Genomic DNA, 17,398 nt, shown 5'->3' on the forward strand with positions numbered 1-17,398 from the left:
AGCGTTAATTGGACCTTTTTTTGATTCTGTTATGATAATATTGAATAGTATAAAGGCTGTCACCTCATCTTCTTCAGATCAAATTACATTTTTTTGAACAGTTCCGTTCTGGTTTCAATTTTTGATTATATGATATGATATTTCAAGTCAATTCTTTTACTAAATGATGGATTGGACAAGGTTAATACCTTAATCTACTTGTTATTAAGTTAGGTAAGCCCTTGATACCATCTTTTCAACCATACCTGTTGTGTCAAGCTTTTCTCTAGTCTCTCTTTATGTTGATTCAATCTCTTATTTAATGTGACAACTCTCATTGAATACTTTATTCTATTCTAATAATAATTGAGATCATGATTCAATATTACTCCTACGAAGCGACTACTATAACTCACAGTGAGGATTATCATCCTCATAGTTTCATTTGTCAAGGAAATTAATTTGTATTGCAACGACTATAAACACATTAATCAACATGGTATAGAACAGACTACAGATTATTTAGTTTTGCGGGATAATTTTTCAAATACTCATGGTATTTGTAACAATCTGTTTTTCATTTACCAACAAGCCATTACACAGTATCGTTTTTATTTACTTTTCATTCAATTTATGTTTATATAATATGTAAATAAGAAATTTTTTTGACTTTTGTGTCCAAACATCGTGGAAATTGTTTGGCGGAAAGGTATTCGATTCCAGCGATGAAATCACTTACCTCTTTTTTGCTTATCACTAGTTATATCACTGAGACGATCGCTGAGTAAGTCTTGAGTAAGCGTATCCTGTTCATCTTGATCCTGCTCGGGATTATTCAACGAAAGTTTATGGCACACTTCGAAAGCTTGACCCACAGTACGCACTACACGCATAGCTTGGCTCTGAAACGAAATATTATGATACATTTTTCCTTGTCAATCATTTTCAGCTTCTACATTCTTAGGTATATTCGTGTTTCATTTATGATGATTCTTCTATAACATGTGCAGTAAAAGAAAAGTGGTAAAACGTTTATGAAGATTTAGATTATCAAAGGGATTACAATTGTTCAAAAATCTATTCCATTCTATGAATTTACTAATTTATTTTCCATTTTATGGTAATGTTTTCAGCTAAACTCGCAGGTACCAAGAGCAATGGTACGTAATTTATCTTAGTAGTTCTTATATGATCGAATTTTTGAGGTTATGTCGCCTCGTGACTACGCAATAGGATCGATTCATGAAATGAGTGACCTTCAGTCACCATTTTGTTTATATATACATGCACAATAGACCATACCAATCAAAAGATTGGAAAGTTTAACCTTTAACTCTAAAAGGAATCAGAAAATCGGAATATGCTAGCAATCAGTAAAGCCTTAGACAAAACTCTTGATTCTTGTTGCCTAACTTAACCTAACATAAAATCAATTTCTTATTTCTAAAGCCTTTAAATTTAGACACTCATTTTAATTTCTGTATAATACATCAATATTTTTGTTTGTATTGTCGAAATAATGTGTGTTCATTCAGTAGAGAGAAAAAGAAACTTAAACTTGAACTTGATAAATTAATTTTGGATGGTTCATTTAGAAATATATTTTGAAATGATATAATAAAAATAGAGTTGTCTGGCCATCATTAACAACAAGATTTTTCATATTTTCTTATCAATATATTCATAACACATATCGATCATATTAAATATAATTTGGGATACTTTTAACGTAATTTTAGTAGATTACCGACAATTACAAGTGTTTAAAGGTTCAAGTGAATCTACTGGTATCGGTATTTAAGATAATAAGCTTCATTTTGACGTTCTAAAAGTTGTCTCAAAAGTACCATATTATCTCGTGTCTGAGTCGTAAGTTATTCGAAGTGAAAGGCCACGAAAATGCGATTATCTCCGTTTCTATGGTTCCAATCACTTCAACACCTATTATGAAAATTAAAGATAAAAAAATTTTCCACAACTTTTGTCTCAACTTTTTTTCTGTAAGCTCAAGCCTTTTCGAGATAAAGAGCGGAAAGCACCCAGCGCTTAGGCATATACTGTAATACAAGATCAACCGTGAATCTCGGTGAATAATACCTTGTATATAGTTACTAAATCATTCAAATATTATCAACAATAAATAATTTGTATTATTTATTAGTTAATACATTGTATTGAATGATGTTTCGGATAAATATATAGATTGATCATCAACACAAAGATCGTCTTTATTACCGAATACAAAAATGGTTAAGACATGATTTGGAACCTCGAGAATGGGGCTGGGTACTTCAAAATGAGTTTCTGCAGCCAATAACTAAACTATTACCACCAGCTCAGTACAATATTTTTACGCTGCGGATGCAGAAAATCGGGCTTGCAATGCACTTTAGCTTGTGAACAATGCATTTGAAATTTTGAATTTCCCAATAGAGGATGATGAAGAAAAAGAAGAAAATTTATATTTTTGGACTTAAGATTTTTGAAGAATTTAAATGCCGAGATTCACGGTTGACCTCGTCTTACAGTATATATGTCTAAGCGCTGGAAGCTCTCCGCTTTCTATCTCGAAAAGGCTTGAGCGTACAGAAAAAAAGTTGAGATAAAAGTTGTGGCAAATTTTTTTGTCTTTAATTTTCATAATAGGTGTTGAGGTGATTGGAACCATAGAAACGGAAATAATTGCCAAAAACCGATTTTAGTGACCTTTGACCTCGAATAACTTACGACGCAGGCACGAGATAATTTGAGAATGTTGAGACAACTTGTAGAACGTCAAAATGAAGCTGTAGGTATACGAGTTTCCAGCTTATTATCTCAAATTCCGAGGTGAATTCTGTCTGTGGGCTTTACCTCTTCTAGCTTCGAAGTACCATAATCTTTGTCTATTGACACTAACAAAAGTGTTTAGAAGTTTTCTTTGGTTACTTGCACAAACGACAAAAGCTGTCGGGAGTTCCTGATAAAGACTAATTTGGAAGTCATGACATCATATTTATGGACACTTTACATTCCTTTAGAATGTTTATTGCCCACTTTCTACAAAGGTCTTCAAAAGGGCCAAGTTCAAAATACTTTTCTGCTATTGTAAGTCAAGAAGTCCTCTGTACCTTATATAGGATTGTTTTCTTAATTTTGGTTTGTATTTTTGGCCACCATATAAAAGCTACATAGCTTATGTTAGTCGTGACACGGATTTGTAAATCTAATTTATAATTTTTATTTTTAAGCTCCACCATTCAGCAGCAGTTGTTTAAAGCCTTAAGGCTTACTGTATAAGGGCTAGTTAGACGCCATTTCTGAGCGATTGTTAGAGTATCCGTGGTTAATAAGCAGTTTATACACCACTGAGGGCCATAATAATTGCGATTGTGATTATCCGTCTCCCAATTTTGCAACCATTGCTTCAGTTCCTAGACTGATATTGATAATGCCACTATCCAAGGTTGCAGGTTTCTTAGGTAATAAGATTGTTTCCGTATTTGATCTTAAAGTGTATTTTCACAATTCTGTAAAGTAATGATATTCTAAATAATAATATAGTCAGTGTCTTTTGTAATTACCTCCAAATCGCTATCATCGAAGTCTTCATCTCGTTGTAAACCAGCTTTAACAATTGAAAAAGGTGGCTTAGCTCCAGCTTTTTCAATAATTTCTCTAATATTCCTAAAGCTTCCACTTCTACTATTCTTCAAGTTTCCAATACCCAATGTATTATCAGTGAAAGTACCAATAATTTCTGGTACACGAAAAGATAACTTTTTCCTTGGTTTTTCTAATGCTAGTGCTTCAGTTCCGAGAGCAGCCTCACTACAAGAAATAATTTCCGTTTCTTCGTTTTCATTCGTGACTTGAATTTTGATTGGATAAGATCCTACAGAGTGTTGTTTCGACAAAGAACCAGGTTTACCGTTTGGAGTTTTACGGTGAGTATTGATGTATAGGTTATTCTCTGCTGATTTCTTTAAAAAATTTGCCAAATTCACTTGGGTGTTTGACTTGATGATTCCTTTTATAGTTTGGGTAGGAACGGTTGGATTTTTGTTTGATTTAAGGGCTTCGCTGAGGTTCAGAAGTTTGTTTCTTGCTTTTGTAAGAACGTCTTGTTTCTTCTTAACATCGCATTCCTCATTCTTGTCTTCTTTGACTTTTTTAATCATTTTGTAAGTCATTACTCTGCTATTGTGAAATTTAGTACAAATATATCAGCTGATTTCAAAATATATATATAGACAAAATTTCGGATCAAACAATTTATATTTCAAATATTTATTTTCAATGTACGTATTTAATTTTTTTTAATTGGTCACGTAGTAAATTATATCTGTATTTCAAAAAATATAAATTATTTTTAATTATGGAAACCATCCAAGTTTAAATATTATTCTACGTAAATCAAATTATAAGTTTATCTCAATACACAGAAATTGTTTTTCATTGTTGAATCTCGCTATTTTTTTCTAAAACTTTCATTAATTCATACCAGATTCCATAATTTTTATTTCAGTACAACTACAAGCTCATATAGAATGTCAGCAACAACTACCAACTTAGTAATTTCAATTTTATTGTAAACAATCGTAAGGTCAATACTTGTAAATCGGTCTTGACCGTAATATGGAAAAAGACGAAGAACATGAAATTGAAATTTATTTCATTTTGAAAACATAACAACCATTTGGATTTAATAATGATGGAATCAAAACGTTTGTTTGAATAAAATCTATAAGTACGTATTGTTATTCAAGTTTTGAGATATGGCAACACTGATGTGAATATGTCAAATCTGACATTGACAGCGTGAAGTTTGACAGTTTTTAAAGTGAACGTACTCAGAACGTGGTGTCATTCGAGTGCTTTTGTTTATAGATAGTTGAAACATTCGTCTTGGCTAAAAAATGGAATTAAATCGTGCGATAACTTTTTTATGACTTTGGACGTGGACTAAACCAACAGCAGTGTTCTGATGCTTCAACTTTTGGTGATGAAGCACTATCTCGAGCTATCGAGTTTTGCTGGTTTTGCGAATTCAATCGTGGTCGTACTTTACAACAAGATAAATTTCGTGAAGGTCGTCCAAAATCGGCTATTGTGGCATAAAACATCGCAGCTGTGCGTTAACTTGTAAAATTGCTAGAACATCATGTGATATACCGTGAAATTCGTACAAAAAAACTCGTTTCGATTGGTACAAACAAAATTCAATAATGCACTTTTTTGTTCTCCATACTAATTACAAAATTAAGTTTTTCACCACGAATTTGTTACAAATTAGACGGGGTGTTGATGATAAATTAGAATATCGATAGAAGCGCCAAGAAATTTTACAAAAAAACGATTTTAATACTGATAAAGATGTCATCAAATTCGTTAAAAAAGTAATTAAGGAAAAGTTGAAGAGTTGAACATCAAAACGTCTTTTGTAGAATCAGAAAAATGTGTCAGTGGTCTAAATAATTTTATATGAAACCTAGAATGTTGCTATATCAATAAATAATATCCATCTATATACATGGTATGATCAAATTCATTCGACCGGATTGGTGCTTTCAAACTGAGCGCGTAAATCGAATCGGTACAATTTTTTTCTAAGTTGGTACAATATTCGTGTGACATTTCAAATGTCAATTATATTGTAGAAGTGTTTTGAAGAGTGTGTTTTCAAGATCGCAATTATTTGTGTGGAACAAAACTTTGAGTGAATGTCTTGAAGCCGACAGATAGCTCGAAACGTCTCTTCTGAATCTACCTACTACGAGGTATTGAATATCAGTGATGATACTCGCAACGTACCGTTTGATACGGCAACACTGGAAGCATTCGTCTGGGATAGGCAACAGAGCAAGACGTTTAGTACGTATTTGAAATCGAATGTGTGCGTTCTAAAAACTAGTGACAATAATTTAGAGTAACGGAGAGAGTGTTTTTGACCAGTTCTCAGAAATTCCAGTGGTTTAATGTACAAGGAGCCCGACGTCTTCAACTCATAGTTGAGGATAGGAAAGATGGTAAAGAAGAATAATGTACAAGAGTCAATGGAAGATAAGCAAATCGGTGGAAGGATTATCCATCGAAAATTTCCGAGAAATTTCTATTCAGATCGTCGGTGTATCAAAATGATCAGTTAAATTATATTCATGCCAACGTTTATTAGATTTTGATATTAAATTGAGGATAAGAAAGTTTTATTTTATTTTAAATTAAAAACTCATCTAATGAGACATTAGGAAACAATCAAATGGTTGTAATAATCAGTAACCGAGTAGCTGAAAGTGATTGCAGAATCGTTATGAGAAGTGTAGTTTTCAAGCTAATGACTTTTATATTACAAGTTATAAACAGCAGAAATCCATCATTCAATCATTATTTAACACCAATATTTCTATAAACTATCGATGGTTAAGAAAGGGGCTTTTCGAAAATTACCATCCGGGTTTAGGAGGATCGATTATCAGCTGATTGATTAGATCACGGTTTCCGAACGTCTCGTTCAATTTTTGGGTGGGCAGTTTCCGAAAAACAATGCCCTTGATCCGGGTTAGTTTGTCACAGAAAATTCCCAACATTGTGATACATTTTGAAACGAAGTAAAGACCCATGAAAAATACTGTTTTCTATGGTAAAATTGTTTTGTATATCAGAGAACAACTAGGACGTTTTTGAATATTAATAAATTGTGAAATCAGATTTTTTGTAACGTTTTGAATGAAAATATTTTCATTTTGTTCCAAGTGGAATCAATATGGGAAGTTTGGACAAGAAATGGTTCTCAATTCAACTTATCGACTAGTACACGGTTTTATCAAATTTATAGGTTATGGAACTAAACATTTTGTTCAAAATGGGTTAGCTAATATAAGACTATAGATGATGTAAAATATTATGAAAATTGTTTAATAAAAGCTAAATTTTTGTGTTATATCATTTATTTAGAACCACGTGGTTGAAGTAAAAACATGTTATATAAAACTGTATAATCTTTACAAGCTTTTAAATTACAATTTTTCCGAAAATAAAGACAAAGTTAGTTTTCTAAACACCAAAAACGACTAACTAGACGTTTTAAAATCTATTTCCTCGTTATATATGAAAATGAATTAAGTTGTTTGAAATTTTTCTATTATTTTTTCATTATATTTATTTCTAAACGTCTCGAATAATGTGCATTAAATAAATATGAAAACAAACCGTTCCAATAATTATTTAAAATAAAATCAGCTGATATGTATTGTGGTAAAAATTCACTATTGATGATATATCACATGTTTATAAAATAAAAACGAACATTTCGCACACAATTTTTCACTACACACATGTTGTACAAAAAAAATTCCGCAAACTTGTTTTTCCGAAAATTGTTCTTCGAGATAGAGACGTTCAGGTGGCCGTGGATAACCGATTATAAATGACGGAGCGAGAAAGCGTCGCGGCGCCATAACGAATTCGCACCTTTATAATATACACTCGTTTATTTTTGGATTTTTGTCTATATTGGACTCAAGGAAAATTCGATTGGAGTATATTTAAAACTTTTCGTATTCGTAGTACGTTGACAGTTGTAAAATAACCAGATGCAAGTTATTTTTATACGTTAAGAGTTATTTCACGCAAATGAAAATATTATTATGGTTAGGAACGTAAAAATAAAACTATCATCAGATAATATCATGACACCATCAACTGCTGAATAACGTAGTGCCATCTATGAGTTCTTAGTCAGACGTAGAAAGAAAGGTCATAAATAAAAATGCGTTATTTCCACACACTTTTCAAAAAATCTCACTAAACCTTCTATTCCAATATAACAACATCAAGCATGTATAGAGTCTTACTCCTTAACTCGGCCTTCGGCTTTGCGAACAAAAAACAGACAAACTGGGCCAGATCTGGGCTATATGGTGGGTGTTCAATCTCTGTGAAGCTTCATTCGTCTTCATTTCGCCTTGGAAACCGAGGAGTGTGGACTAGAACATTGCCATGAAGCTAGCCTAAGTTCCTTATAAGTCAGAGCCAATTTCTCAAAGTCAAAATATTGTAGCCCTCATTTTTTTTGGTGTTTTTCGTGATTCCTTTTGTCGCAGGAGCTTCCGTACGTTCATTTGAACCCATAATTTTTGTCTTTTTAATCGTATATTGTATCAATTACGGCATTTTCAAAGCGTTTTTTACTTCATACTCGTTCTATATCATACAGGGTTTACCAAAATGTAATCACATAACGGGTACATTCGAAATTATCGTTTCGATTGGAATATATCGAAATGTCAGGTTTTATTAATTTTTTTTTAATGATTTTCTATGTAAATAAACTTGAAATCGTGATTAATTGTTAAGAAAAACATATAAAAAGGTCTAAAAAGTAAAAATTTTAAAAAAAACATTGTCTAATGGTATATGTCGATAAAAAGTACATAGGGTTTAAAAAATGAGTTTTGTACACTGGAAAACATACTTTCCCACGTGAACTTCATCAATTCTTCACCCTTCATTTTGTAATTATACAGGGTTTGTGAGAAAAATAATACATCGCTTGTTTATTCCATAATTCTGGTATTGTAGTGATTTTTTTTTCGGTGTAGTTTAATCATAATTTTTGTCTTTTTAATCGTATATTGTATCAATTACGGCATTTTCAAAGCGTTTTTTACTTCATACTCGTTCTATATCATACAGGGTTTACCAAAATGTAATCACATAACGGGTACATTCGAAATTATCGTTTCGATTGGAATATATCGAAATGTCAGGTTTTATTAATTTTTTTTTAATAATTTTCTATGTAAATAAACTTGAAATCGTGATTAATTGTTAAGAAAAACATATAAAAAGGTCTAAAAAGTAAAAATTTAAAAAATAAAACATTCTCTAGTAGGTATATGTCGATAAAAGGTACATAGGGTTTAAAAAATGAGTTTTGTACACTGGAAAACATACTTTCCCACGTAAACTCCATCAATTCTTCACCCTTCATTTTGTAATTATACAGGGTTTGTGAGAAAAATAATACATCGCTTGTTTATTCCATAATTCTGGTATTGTAGTGATTTTTTTTTCGGTGTAGTTTAATCATAATTTTTGTCTTTTTAATCGTATATTGTATCAATTAGGGCATTTTCAGATAGTATTTTACTTCATACTCGTTCTATATCATACAGGGTTTACCAAAATGTATTCATATAACAGGTACATTCGAAATTATCGTTTCGATTGGAATATATCGAAATGTCAGGTTTTATTAATTTTTTTTTAATGATTTTCTATGTAAATAAACTTGAAATCGTGATTAATTGTTAAGAAAAACATATAAAAAGGTCTAAAAAGTAAAAATTTTAAAAAAAACATTGTCTAGTGGTATATGTCGATAAAAAGTACATAGGGTTTAAAAAATGAGTTTTGTACACTGGAAAACATACTTTTCCACGTGAACTTCATCAATTCTTCACCCTTCATTTTGTAATTATACAGGGTTTGTGAGAAAAATAATACATCGCTTGTTTATTCTATAATTCTGATGTTGTAGTGATTTTTTTTTTCGGTGTAGTTTAATCATAATTTTTGTCTTTTTAATCGTATATTGTATCAATTAGGGCATTTTCAGATGGTATTTTACTTCATACTCGTTCTATATCATACAGGGTTTACTCAAAAGTCCTATAATTGATCAGGTGATCTGTTTGGTTTTCGATTGGTTAAATATCTTCTCGACTTTTACGTTGCTGCCAATATTTCAAAATAAAAAATGATGTAAATCAGTGGTACCAACACAAATCACGATACAACAAGGTGGAATTCACATCAAAACGCGAAAAGTCAGCTGATCTGATTGATTGGAGCTCAAATGCAAATAGATTTTTCCATTGTAACTTGTATGCGATAAATTTCTTATAAATTAGTGGTGTTAGATCTTAATTGTTAGCTATTTGAATCCATGTTATTTTAGCTAATTATTAATTATTTTGGTTCCAACAAATGGATCTTTTTGTTTTTCGATCATACTAATACTCATAATTACCGACTGATTAGTGTTTATATCATATAATTTTTCCAAATTTTTAGTGGTAACGGGGCAGAGCACTATCAAAAAAGCTATAATTTTATGACCTTTTTTCTATTTTTCACGTTTTTGAACTTGTTTTTAAGATTATAAAACTTATTTTCTTTTAATATTAAAGGGTTTTCCAATAAGAGGTGTTATTTTGTACAGCCCGCTATTTCGGTAAATGTCACTTTTGAAGCTGTCTTTTTTTGACATTTGACAAGTAGAAACTACGCCATTAATGAAAATGGAACGATACACGCTTCAACAACGCATTGAAATTATTAAAATTCACTACAAAAATGGTGAAAGTTTGGCAGAGACGGTTCGTAAAACTAAAACATTTTTGGGTCGACGTGAAGCACCTTCTCGGACCGCAATACAGAAATTGGTGGAAAAATTTGAGCTGTTGGGACAAGTTAGTGATGTGAAGAATAAAATCCGTGCACGTCGCTCAAGAACAACTGAGAATATTGCTGCAGTAGCCCAAAGTGTTGAAGAAAACTCAGGTTTGTCCATTCCTCGTCGTTCTTTGGAATTAGCCATTCCACAAACGTCATTACACCGTATTTTGCATAAAGACTTGGGTCTTAAAGCCTATAAAGTTCAGTTAACAGAAGAACTCAAGCCGGCCGATCATCAACGTCGTGTCTTTGCTGATTAGGTCCTTGAAATGCTTGAAAATGATCCGGAATTTCATCGAAAAATCATCTTAACTGATGAGGCCCGTTTCCACCTTGGTGGTTACGTCAATAAACAAAATTGTCGAATCTGGGGCTCGGAAAACCCAAGAGTTATTGTTGAAAATCCTCTCCATCCTCAACGCGTGATTGTTTGGTGCGGTTTATCATCTGGCGGTGTCATTGGACCTCACTTTTTCGAAAATGAGGCTGGAGCAACAGTTACTGTGAATGGATTGCGCTATCGAGAGATGATTAATGATTTTTTATGGCCGGAATTGGATGGTATTGATTTGGACAACGTTTACTTTCAACAAGACGGCGCTATGTGTCACACAAGCAACGAAACCGGACCGTGTTATCTCTCGAAGAGGTCATCACAATTGGCCACCGAGATCTTGTGACTTAACACCTTGCGACTTTTTCCTTTGGGGCCAACAAAGAAAGATAAGGTCTACGCCAACAGTCCAGCATCGATTCAAGACCTCAAAGATGGAATTCGTGAGGCTATCGAGGACATAGGGCAGCCGCTTTGCAATTTGGTTACGGAAAATTTCATGAAAAGGATATGGTCCTATAAGCGCAGTCGTGGCGGCCATTTGGCTGATGTTGTAATGAGCATTCGATCATTTATCTCAAAAAATGACATTTTTCTTTGAATATCAAAATAACACCTCTTATTGGAAAACCCTATATATAAATTCAAAATTTCCAGCTATAGATCTTATTACCCGATAATGTTTTTTACACAATAAGTTTGATAATGAATTAATTTTTTGCATGATATCATTTTTTACCACTAGACCATAATTATAAACAACCGCATTAGTTATACCAACCTCCCAACATTTGTCTAGATTGTTATTTAAAAGTAATTTGCCAGAATGTCAGTAATGTTATTTAATTCTTTAATAGTTAGTTACTCAAGCAGAGTTACAGTTAGGTTCGCCAATCCTTGAAATGCTGTGATAACTTCGGGTTTGTGTTCATTAGATTAATGTGTCTATAAACTTGAGAAGAAATAAAAACCAAATCGCGTCAAGGTACATATAACGGAGATTAAAGAAATGGTTGGTGATTTTTTAACAACATGATTTGACAGAAAATTTTCCAACAAAAAAATTTTTCTTTTCTGGTAAAGCGGAAAAAAATAAGCGAAACTCGATATTAGTACGGGTAGGTAAACTTAAGGAGAAGGAAAAATGAAGAAAATAGATTGGCTAGTGATAAAAAGTGATCGAAAATAAAATCCTAGATGCTACAGAATGTAAATTATTGAAAATACTACACAACCACAATAAATCTCAAATATATAACACATCACTTAAAAAGTCGAGTGATTAACAAGAAAAAACACAGTTTTTTGACAAAAATCGATTTTATTCATTCATTCCAACGCTTTTCCAACTTCACGATTCTATGCTTCAGTTTCAGTAATTGCTTCTACATCTCAGCTGAATTTCTCACCGACGAACACTTTTTTCATATCAAAGAATAGCTAGTAATCGCTGGGGGGGGTCAGATCTGGACTATAGGGTGGATAAGGAGGCATTTCGGAGAGTAATCCGTTCATTTAACTATCGTTACCATCGACTTGTGAATCGGTGCATTGTCTTGGTGAAACAATGGTTGTTTCTTCGAAATATGAAGCCGTTTATCATCGATTTTTGCAACAACTCTATGTAGTATTCGCTATTGATTGTTTCTCCCTTTTGGAGATAGTCGATTGACTTCGCATTCGAAAATACTGAAGCCAAAACCTTCCCAGCTGACTGTTGTGCATTTGGACGCTTCGGACGTGGTTCACCGGCTGCATTCCACTCAGATTTTGATCACTTTGATTCCGGATTGAAGTGATGGATACATGTTCCAACCATCGTCACATATCGGTGCAAAAAATCTGATTTATTACGTGTAAATATGTCCAAACACGTATTGGTGTGACGGCCAGGAATGCAGCAGGTGATTGGTGTGCAACGAAAATTCATCGAAAAAAGAGTCGAGGCGAGAAACATCAAAATGGTCGAATTAATGTTCATGATTGAACAAGTTGACAAATCGGTTAGGGAAACTGGAATATCCAGCATAACTGAATTATAGAAGGAATTTCCGGAAGTTACAAGATCTCTTTTATATTTTATCGTTACTGAACAGCTAGGATAGAGAAAGTTTGCGCTCGCTGGGTCCCAATAATGTTGACTGACAATCGCGAAAGTGATTAAATGGGTGCAGCTTTTCATTTTCTTGGCTGTTAGAATACTAATGAAGAAGATTTATTTAAATTCATTGTGACAACACACAACATATTGGATACACATAACTTCTCCAACAAAATTCAACAACCGTGAGATTGTGGCAACTGTTTTTTGAGACCAAAAAAATGTAACTCAAAGAACCCTTCAGCAAAGGATATTTTCAAAGGCGGGTGATTTTATTCAAGCAGGCGCTTACACTGATTGATTTCACTTTTTACATACCATCGGAGGTTGAAAAGAAAACAACCCTATATCAATATTATTAATAGATTGACTTACAACGGATAATTCTTCCAAATATACTAATCAACTTATTTTAGTAACGGCCAGTGCATGTCTCTTTATTAAATTAATGATTTTGATTTGGCAATCTTACAATTCAAGTGACGTATTTTGGAAGAAATGATGACGTTCACTAAAAAAAATTTGTATCCAAGTTCGCCAATGTCTGCCAATTTACGGCAAGGTTATTAGTCGACGGGTAACTATATTTTTTAGACTAAAACCAAGCGTATAGTCTTTTTTCTAATTAGAACATTAGTCACCAAGTTTTTATCAAATTTTAACAAATAAAACAAAGTTTTAGCTCCTTGAGAATTCTGTTAAAAATGCAGACTTTTCAATTCTCCGTTCCAATACAAATAGAAAGTAAAAAACTGACATCCCTTGATACGGGAAAAAATAAGGGTTCATTTCGTACCTGTTCTATTTATATATTTTCAGTATCAAAGTTTTCCTTTTATTGTGACATAATTTCCATTTGTTTTTTGTCGTGTTAGCGCCCTAGGTGTTTCCAGAAGAAAAGGTAGTTTTCTCTTCGCACACGCTCATATTTCAAATTTCATAGTTTTGTTTCTCGCGGGCATATAGAGGACAATTCAGATTTTTTGTAGCACAATTTCTGGCATTGACATGAGATTCCCACTTTACATTTTTATTACTGTACTTCCTTGTTACATAAATAGCGATCGCTGTCATTTTCACTTTCAACGAGATGGATTTCGTATTTTCAAAACGGATATTTTATATCGAAAGTGCATCTAATAAAGTTGGAATTTTATTTTGATTCGTTTAATGTCAAACATGATAGCAGTTGGGTAATGTTTAATTCAATATGATTTCCTTCATTCATTTTGTATGCATAAACTTATTCTCTATTCTATTTCTAACTTGAAGCATCAGAAAATTCCGGGGAAGTTTTAAAGAAATCCTCATTCCTACGACTAAAGTAGGGAGTAATTCCCAAAAGATCATCTTGAAATTTTCGCCATAGTTTGTCCTTGATTAGAGGAAATAATCTCTACAAGGATTTTCACTGACAAAATTTCGTTTGTCCCCCAGTTTCCTCAAAGTTATAACAAAAATTTTGATTTTGTGAAACAAAGTTTTAAATAGAAAAGGAAACTCATGAAAAGCTCTACAAAAAAAGCTTTATACATCATTTATGTGAAATTTCTTTTGGCTGTTGTAACCCAGGATCAAATTGACAATTTTTTTCATGGACAGCATCGCACGCCTGTTACAGAGAGGGTAGCCACCTCTTTTTTACATACTTGGAGCAGATCTTCTAATCAATGACAAGCTTTGACAAAAAATTCAGTAAAATCAATGGGTTGATAATGGAATTTTATCCAATGACACCAGTTATAAACAAAGTGTCCCAAACAGGAAACTGTCCCATTATTTGTATTAAATAAAATATTTAGATTGATTTTGACTTCTAATAGTTTTGTTCCACAGATTTTAATGTTTTGTTACAACGTAACTCGTGATAGTAGTTGTCATGAAGATTAAACAACTCGCGAGGGAAGATGGTGGAACTCGGGATCTTAATTATGAAATGAAAAACAAAACCAAAATATTTATTTACAGTGTATTTAAGTAAAAAGTATTTTACAGTCTAAACACTTTGGACAGTACTTAAAAGTGCCATCCATGTAAAATGCTGACGAGTTTTTCAAACAATTTAAATTCATTCCAGATCCAAATGATATTAGTTAAATCATTTTCCAAAGAAATGAATTCTCTTCGGTCAGTTCTTAAAAGATCTGTATCATTTATAAAATTGTGAATTTAGGTTAGGTAATCTAACCTAGCTTAACCCAACTGAATCTAACTTAACCTAATATCGTCTAATATAACCTAACCTAAGCTAAATGATTCAGAAATTCTAGGTTTCAATTTTTGTTGTTTCAAATTTATGACGTGGGTTAGGTACTGAATTACAGGTATTACCTTGATGAATAACAAGTTGTATTATGTACTCGGACTCTCTTTTCGTTTACCTGTCACTTGTCACCTGTCACCGATCCGGGTTGGCGTGTGCTTATCTCAACATTGAATACATCTAAATATTCTGTATGTTTTTCTTTACCGTATATTTTGGACACAATTTTTTGTATTATAAGAAAATCCACTTTAAAAATTCTATTTTTGAAAATAAAACTAGTCGCAAGTGAGTACGTTAGATGGAAATTCAACTTTAAGTTGGACCAAGAGCAACAATGTTTAGGTGGAGAATAGGAAACCAGTTTCTGTTTGTTATTTCCCAATATTTCGAAAAAAATTAAATTTAATTAGATTCAATAATAAAAAGTGGAAAATATCCACCAAATAATTCATTAATGATACATTCACTATATAACTGTACACTGCCAAGATTTCGAGACATAATTCGTTGGAAATGTAGCCAAAGGAATGTACAACTTAGTTTCGTACCGAACTTTTCACGTGTACGAATAGATACTCTTGGATAAATTCCAAATATGTTTGCCGAAATTACCCGTCCCTTCGAAATATGATGCGTCGCTTGTGAATATTCTAACAATCTATTTAACTGGACCGTGAATCAATTATTAATTTGGGTCGAAGGTGCCAATCCCGATAATCGTTTTAATCAAAAGACTTTCCAATTTTTTTAAACTTTTAATTCGATCATTTCAATACGTCCAAGCTTTATTTCATTTTTATATATTATTTCAAAACTATTATAATTACAAGCCATAATCGGCGTCGCTTCCCGTAGGGCCCTACTTGAAATTATCGATCGAAATGTCTTTAAGACGTCATCTGTTTACGTCGCCTGTCATATCTAGTAGATTCAGTTTAACGAGAAAGTTTTGAGGCGTTTTAGAGAAGAAAAAAATATCTTAGAGGACGTGTGGTAACAAACAGTGTAGCCAAGATCTTTAAAAGGTCCTTGAAGTACTTGGTTTGACCTAGAGATGGCGGTAGTTGCTTGAAAAGTACCACCATCTTAGTTTGAAGACGCCATGTTGTTCAGTGTTTGTTTGGCAGCCATCAATAGTGAACGTTTTCAGTGAATTTGTAAACATGGAAAAAATTAGTCCAACCAATATAAAAGCTGAACTAGATTCTATTTTGGATTTGCTTTTTCTTTATCAACAGTAAAATATTGGGTGGCAGAGTTTGATCGAGGTCGTTCAGCTGGTGAAGACCATCATCGTAGTGGTCGACCAAATGAGGTAACGACTCTAGAAATCCACTGGATGATCGTCGATTGGAAGTGCGCGAGGTAGCATAAGTAGTAGGTAGTTTAAAAAGTCTGAAAACTGCGACATGAGAAAGTTGTACGCAAGATGGGTGCCGCATTTACTCAAAATGAAACCAAAAGAGCGTTTTGAAGATGTTTCCATCGAGTTTTTGGCAATGTTCCACAGAAATAAAGCCGAATTTTCATAACAATAGACTGAAAAGGGAGAACCGTCTCCAAAGAAGACAATAATGTGGAATAATAATAAGCAAAACCGGCAGTATTTGGCTAAAAAGATAGTGTCAAAGCCAAAACCTGCATCGACGAAATTAACAAATCTATTGAGAACATAGAGAAGAAGCTACGAAAAAAGAAAAGATCGAAAGGAATGGAAAATTTTAAGGAATAAAGAAACTAGACCCCCAAGTCTTACATCCGTAATGGTAGGTGGACGTGAGGATTAAGTATTTTAGTTTCTACGGGGTTTTTTCTTACAGTACGAAAGTTGTAAATAAGTTATTAGCAGCATCAACGACTAACAAACTATTTTTATCGTGTAGGTCTGTAGGTTAGCAATAAATCTATAGTGTTGAAAATAAATGAAGCGGTGAATTTATGTGGTAATAAATATTTTCACGGAACACAACATCCAATACTATAATATGAGTAAGTATAACAAAAACCATAATTCCAATTTTTACTGGTTTATATATAAGATTCGTTATGTATCCCAAAACCGAATAATGATTCATGATATTTGACAAAGATTTATTCATGAAACCAAATACGGAGATCAAACTCATTTTTATGTTTCTTCTATGCGAAATTGAGGGAGTGTAGAGCCATTTTGAATATTATTTATTCATTTATCTAACAAGTTATCAGTTTATACTCGTATGCGTGAATAAATACGGAAAATTCATCGGTAAATTTTTGAAAAAACAGCTCGTGGTGG

General features: G+C 32.7%; 1 protein-coding gene across 4 annotated transcripts in view; it reads right to left on the reverse strand.

Moving 5' to 3' along the window:
* The window catches only part of LOC130453275 (carboxyl-terminal PDZ ligand of neuronal nitric oxide synthase protein), an 89,722-nt gene that overhangs the window by 15,944 nt on the left and 56,380 nt on the right, over positions 1-17,398 (reverse strand). For 3 of the 4 annotated variants that reach the window (XR_008911030.1, XM_056792919.1, XM_056792918.1), the window contains exon 6: positions 719-881. Coding sequence is in view for 3 of the 4 variants with exons in the window: in XM_056792919.1 (XP_056648897.1) it covers positions 719-881 (163 nt within the window). In the remaining variant the exon portion in view is untranslated. Of the gene's footprint in view, positions 1-718; positions 882-3,542; positions 4,159-7,167; positions 7,503-17,398 lie in introns of those variants that run through there. The other variant, XM_056792917.1, reaches the window with a different exon arrangement.

This window comes from Diorhabda sublineata, chromosome 2 (genome assembly GCF_026230105.1).
Source record: "Diorhabda sublineata isolate icDioSubl1.1 chromosome 2, icDioSubl1.1, whole genome shotgun sequence".
Taxonomy (NCBI): Eukaryota; Metazoa; Arthropoda; class Insecta; order Coleoptera; family Chrysomelidae; genus Diorhabda; species Diorhabda sublineata.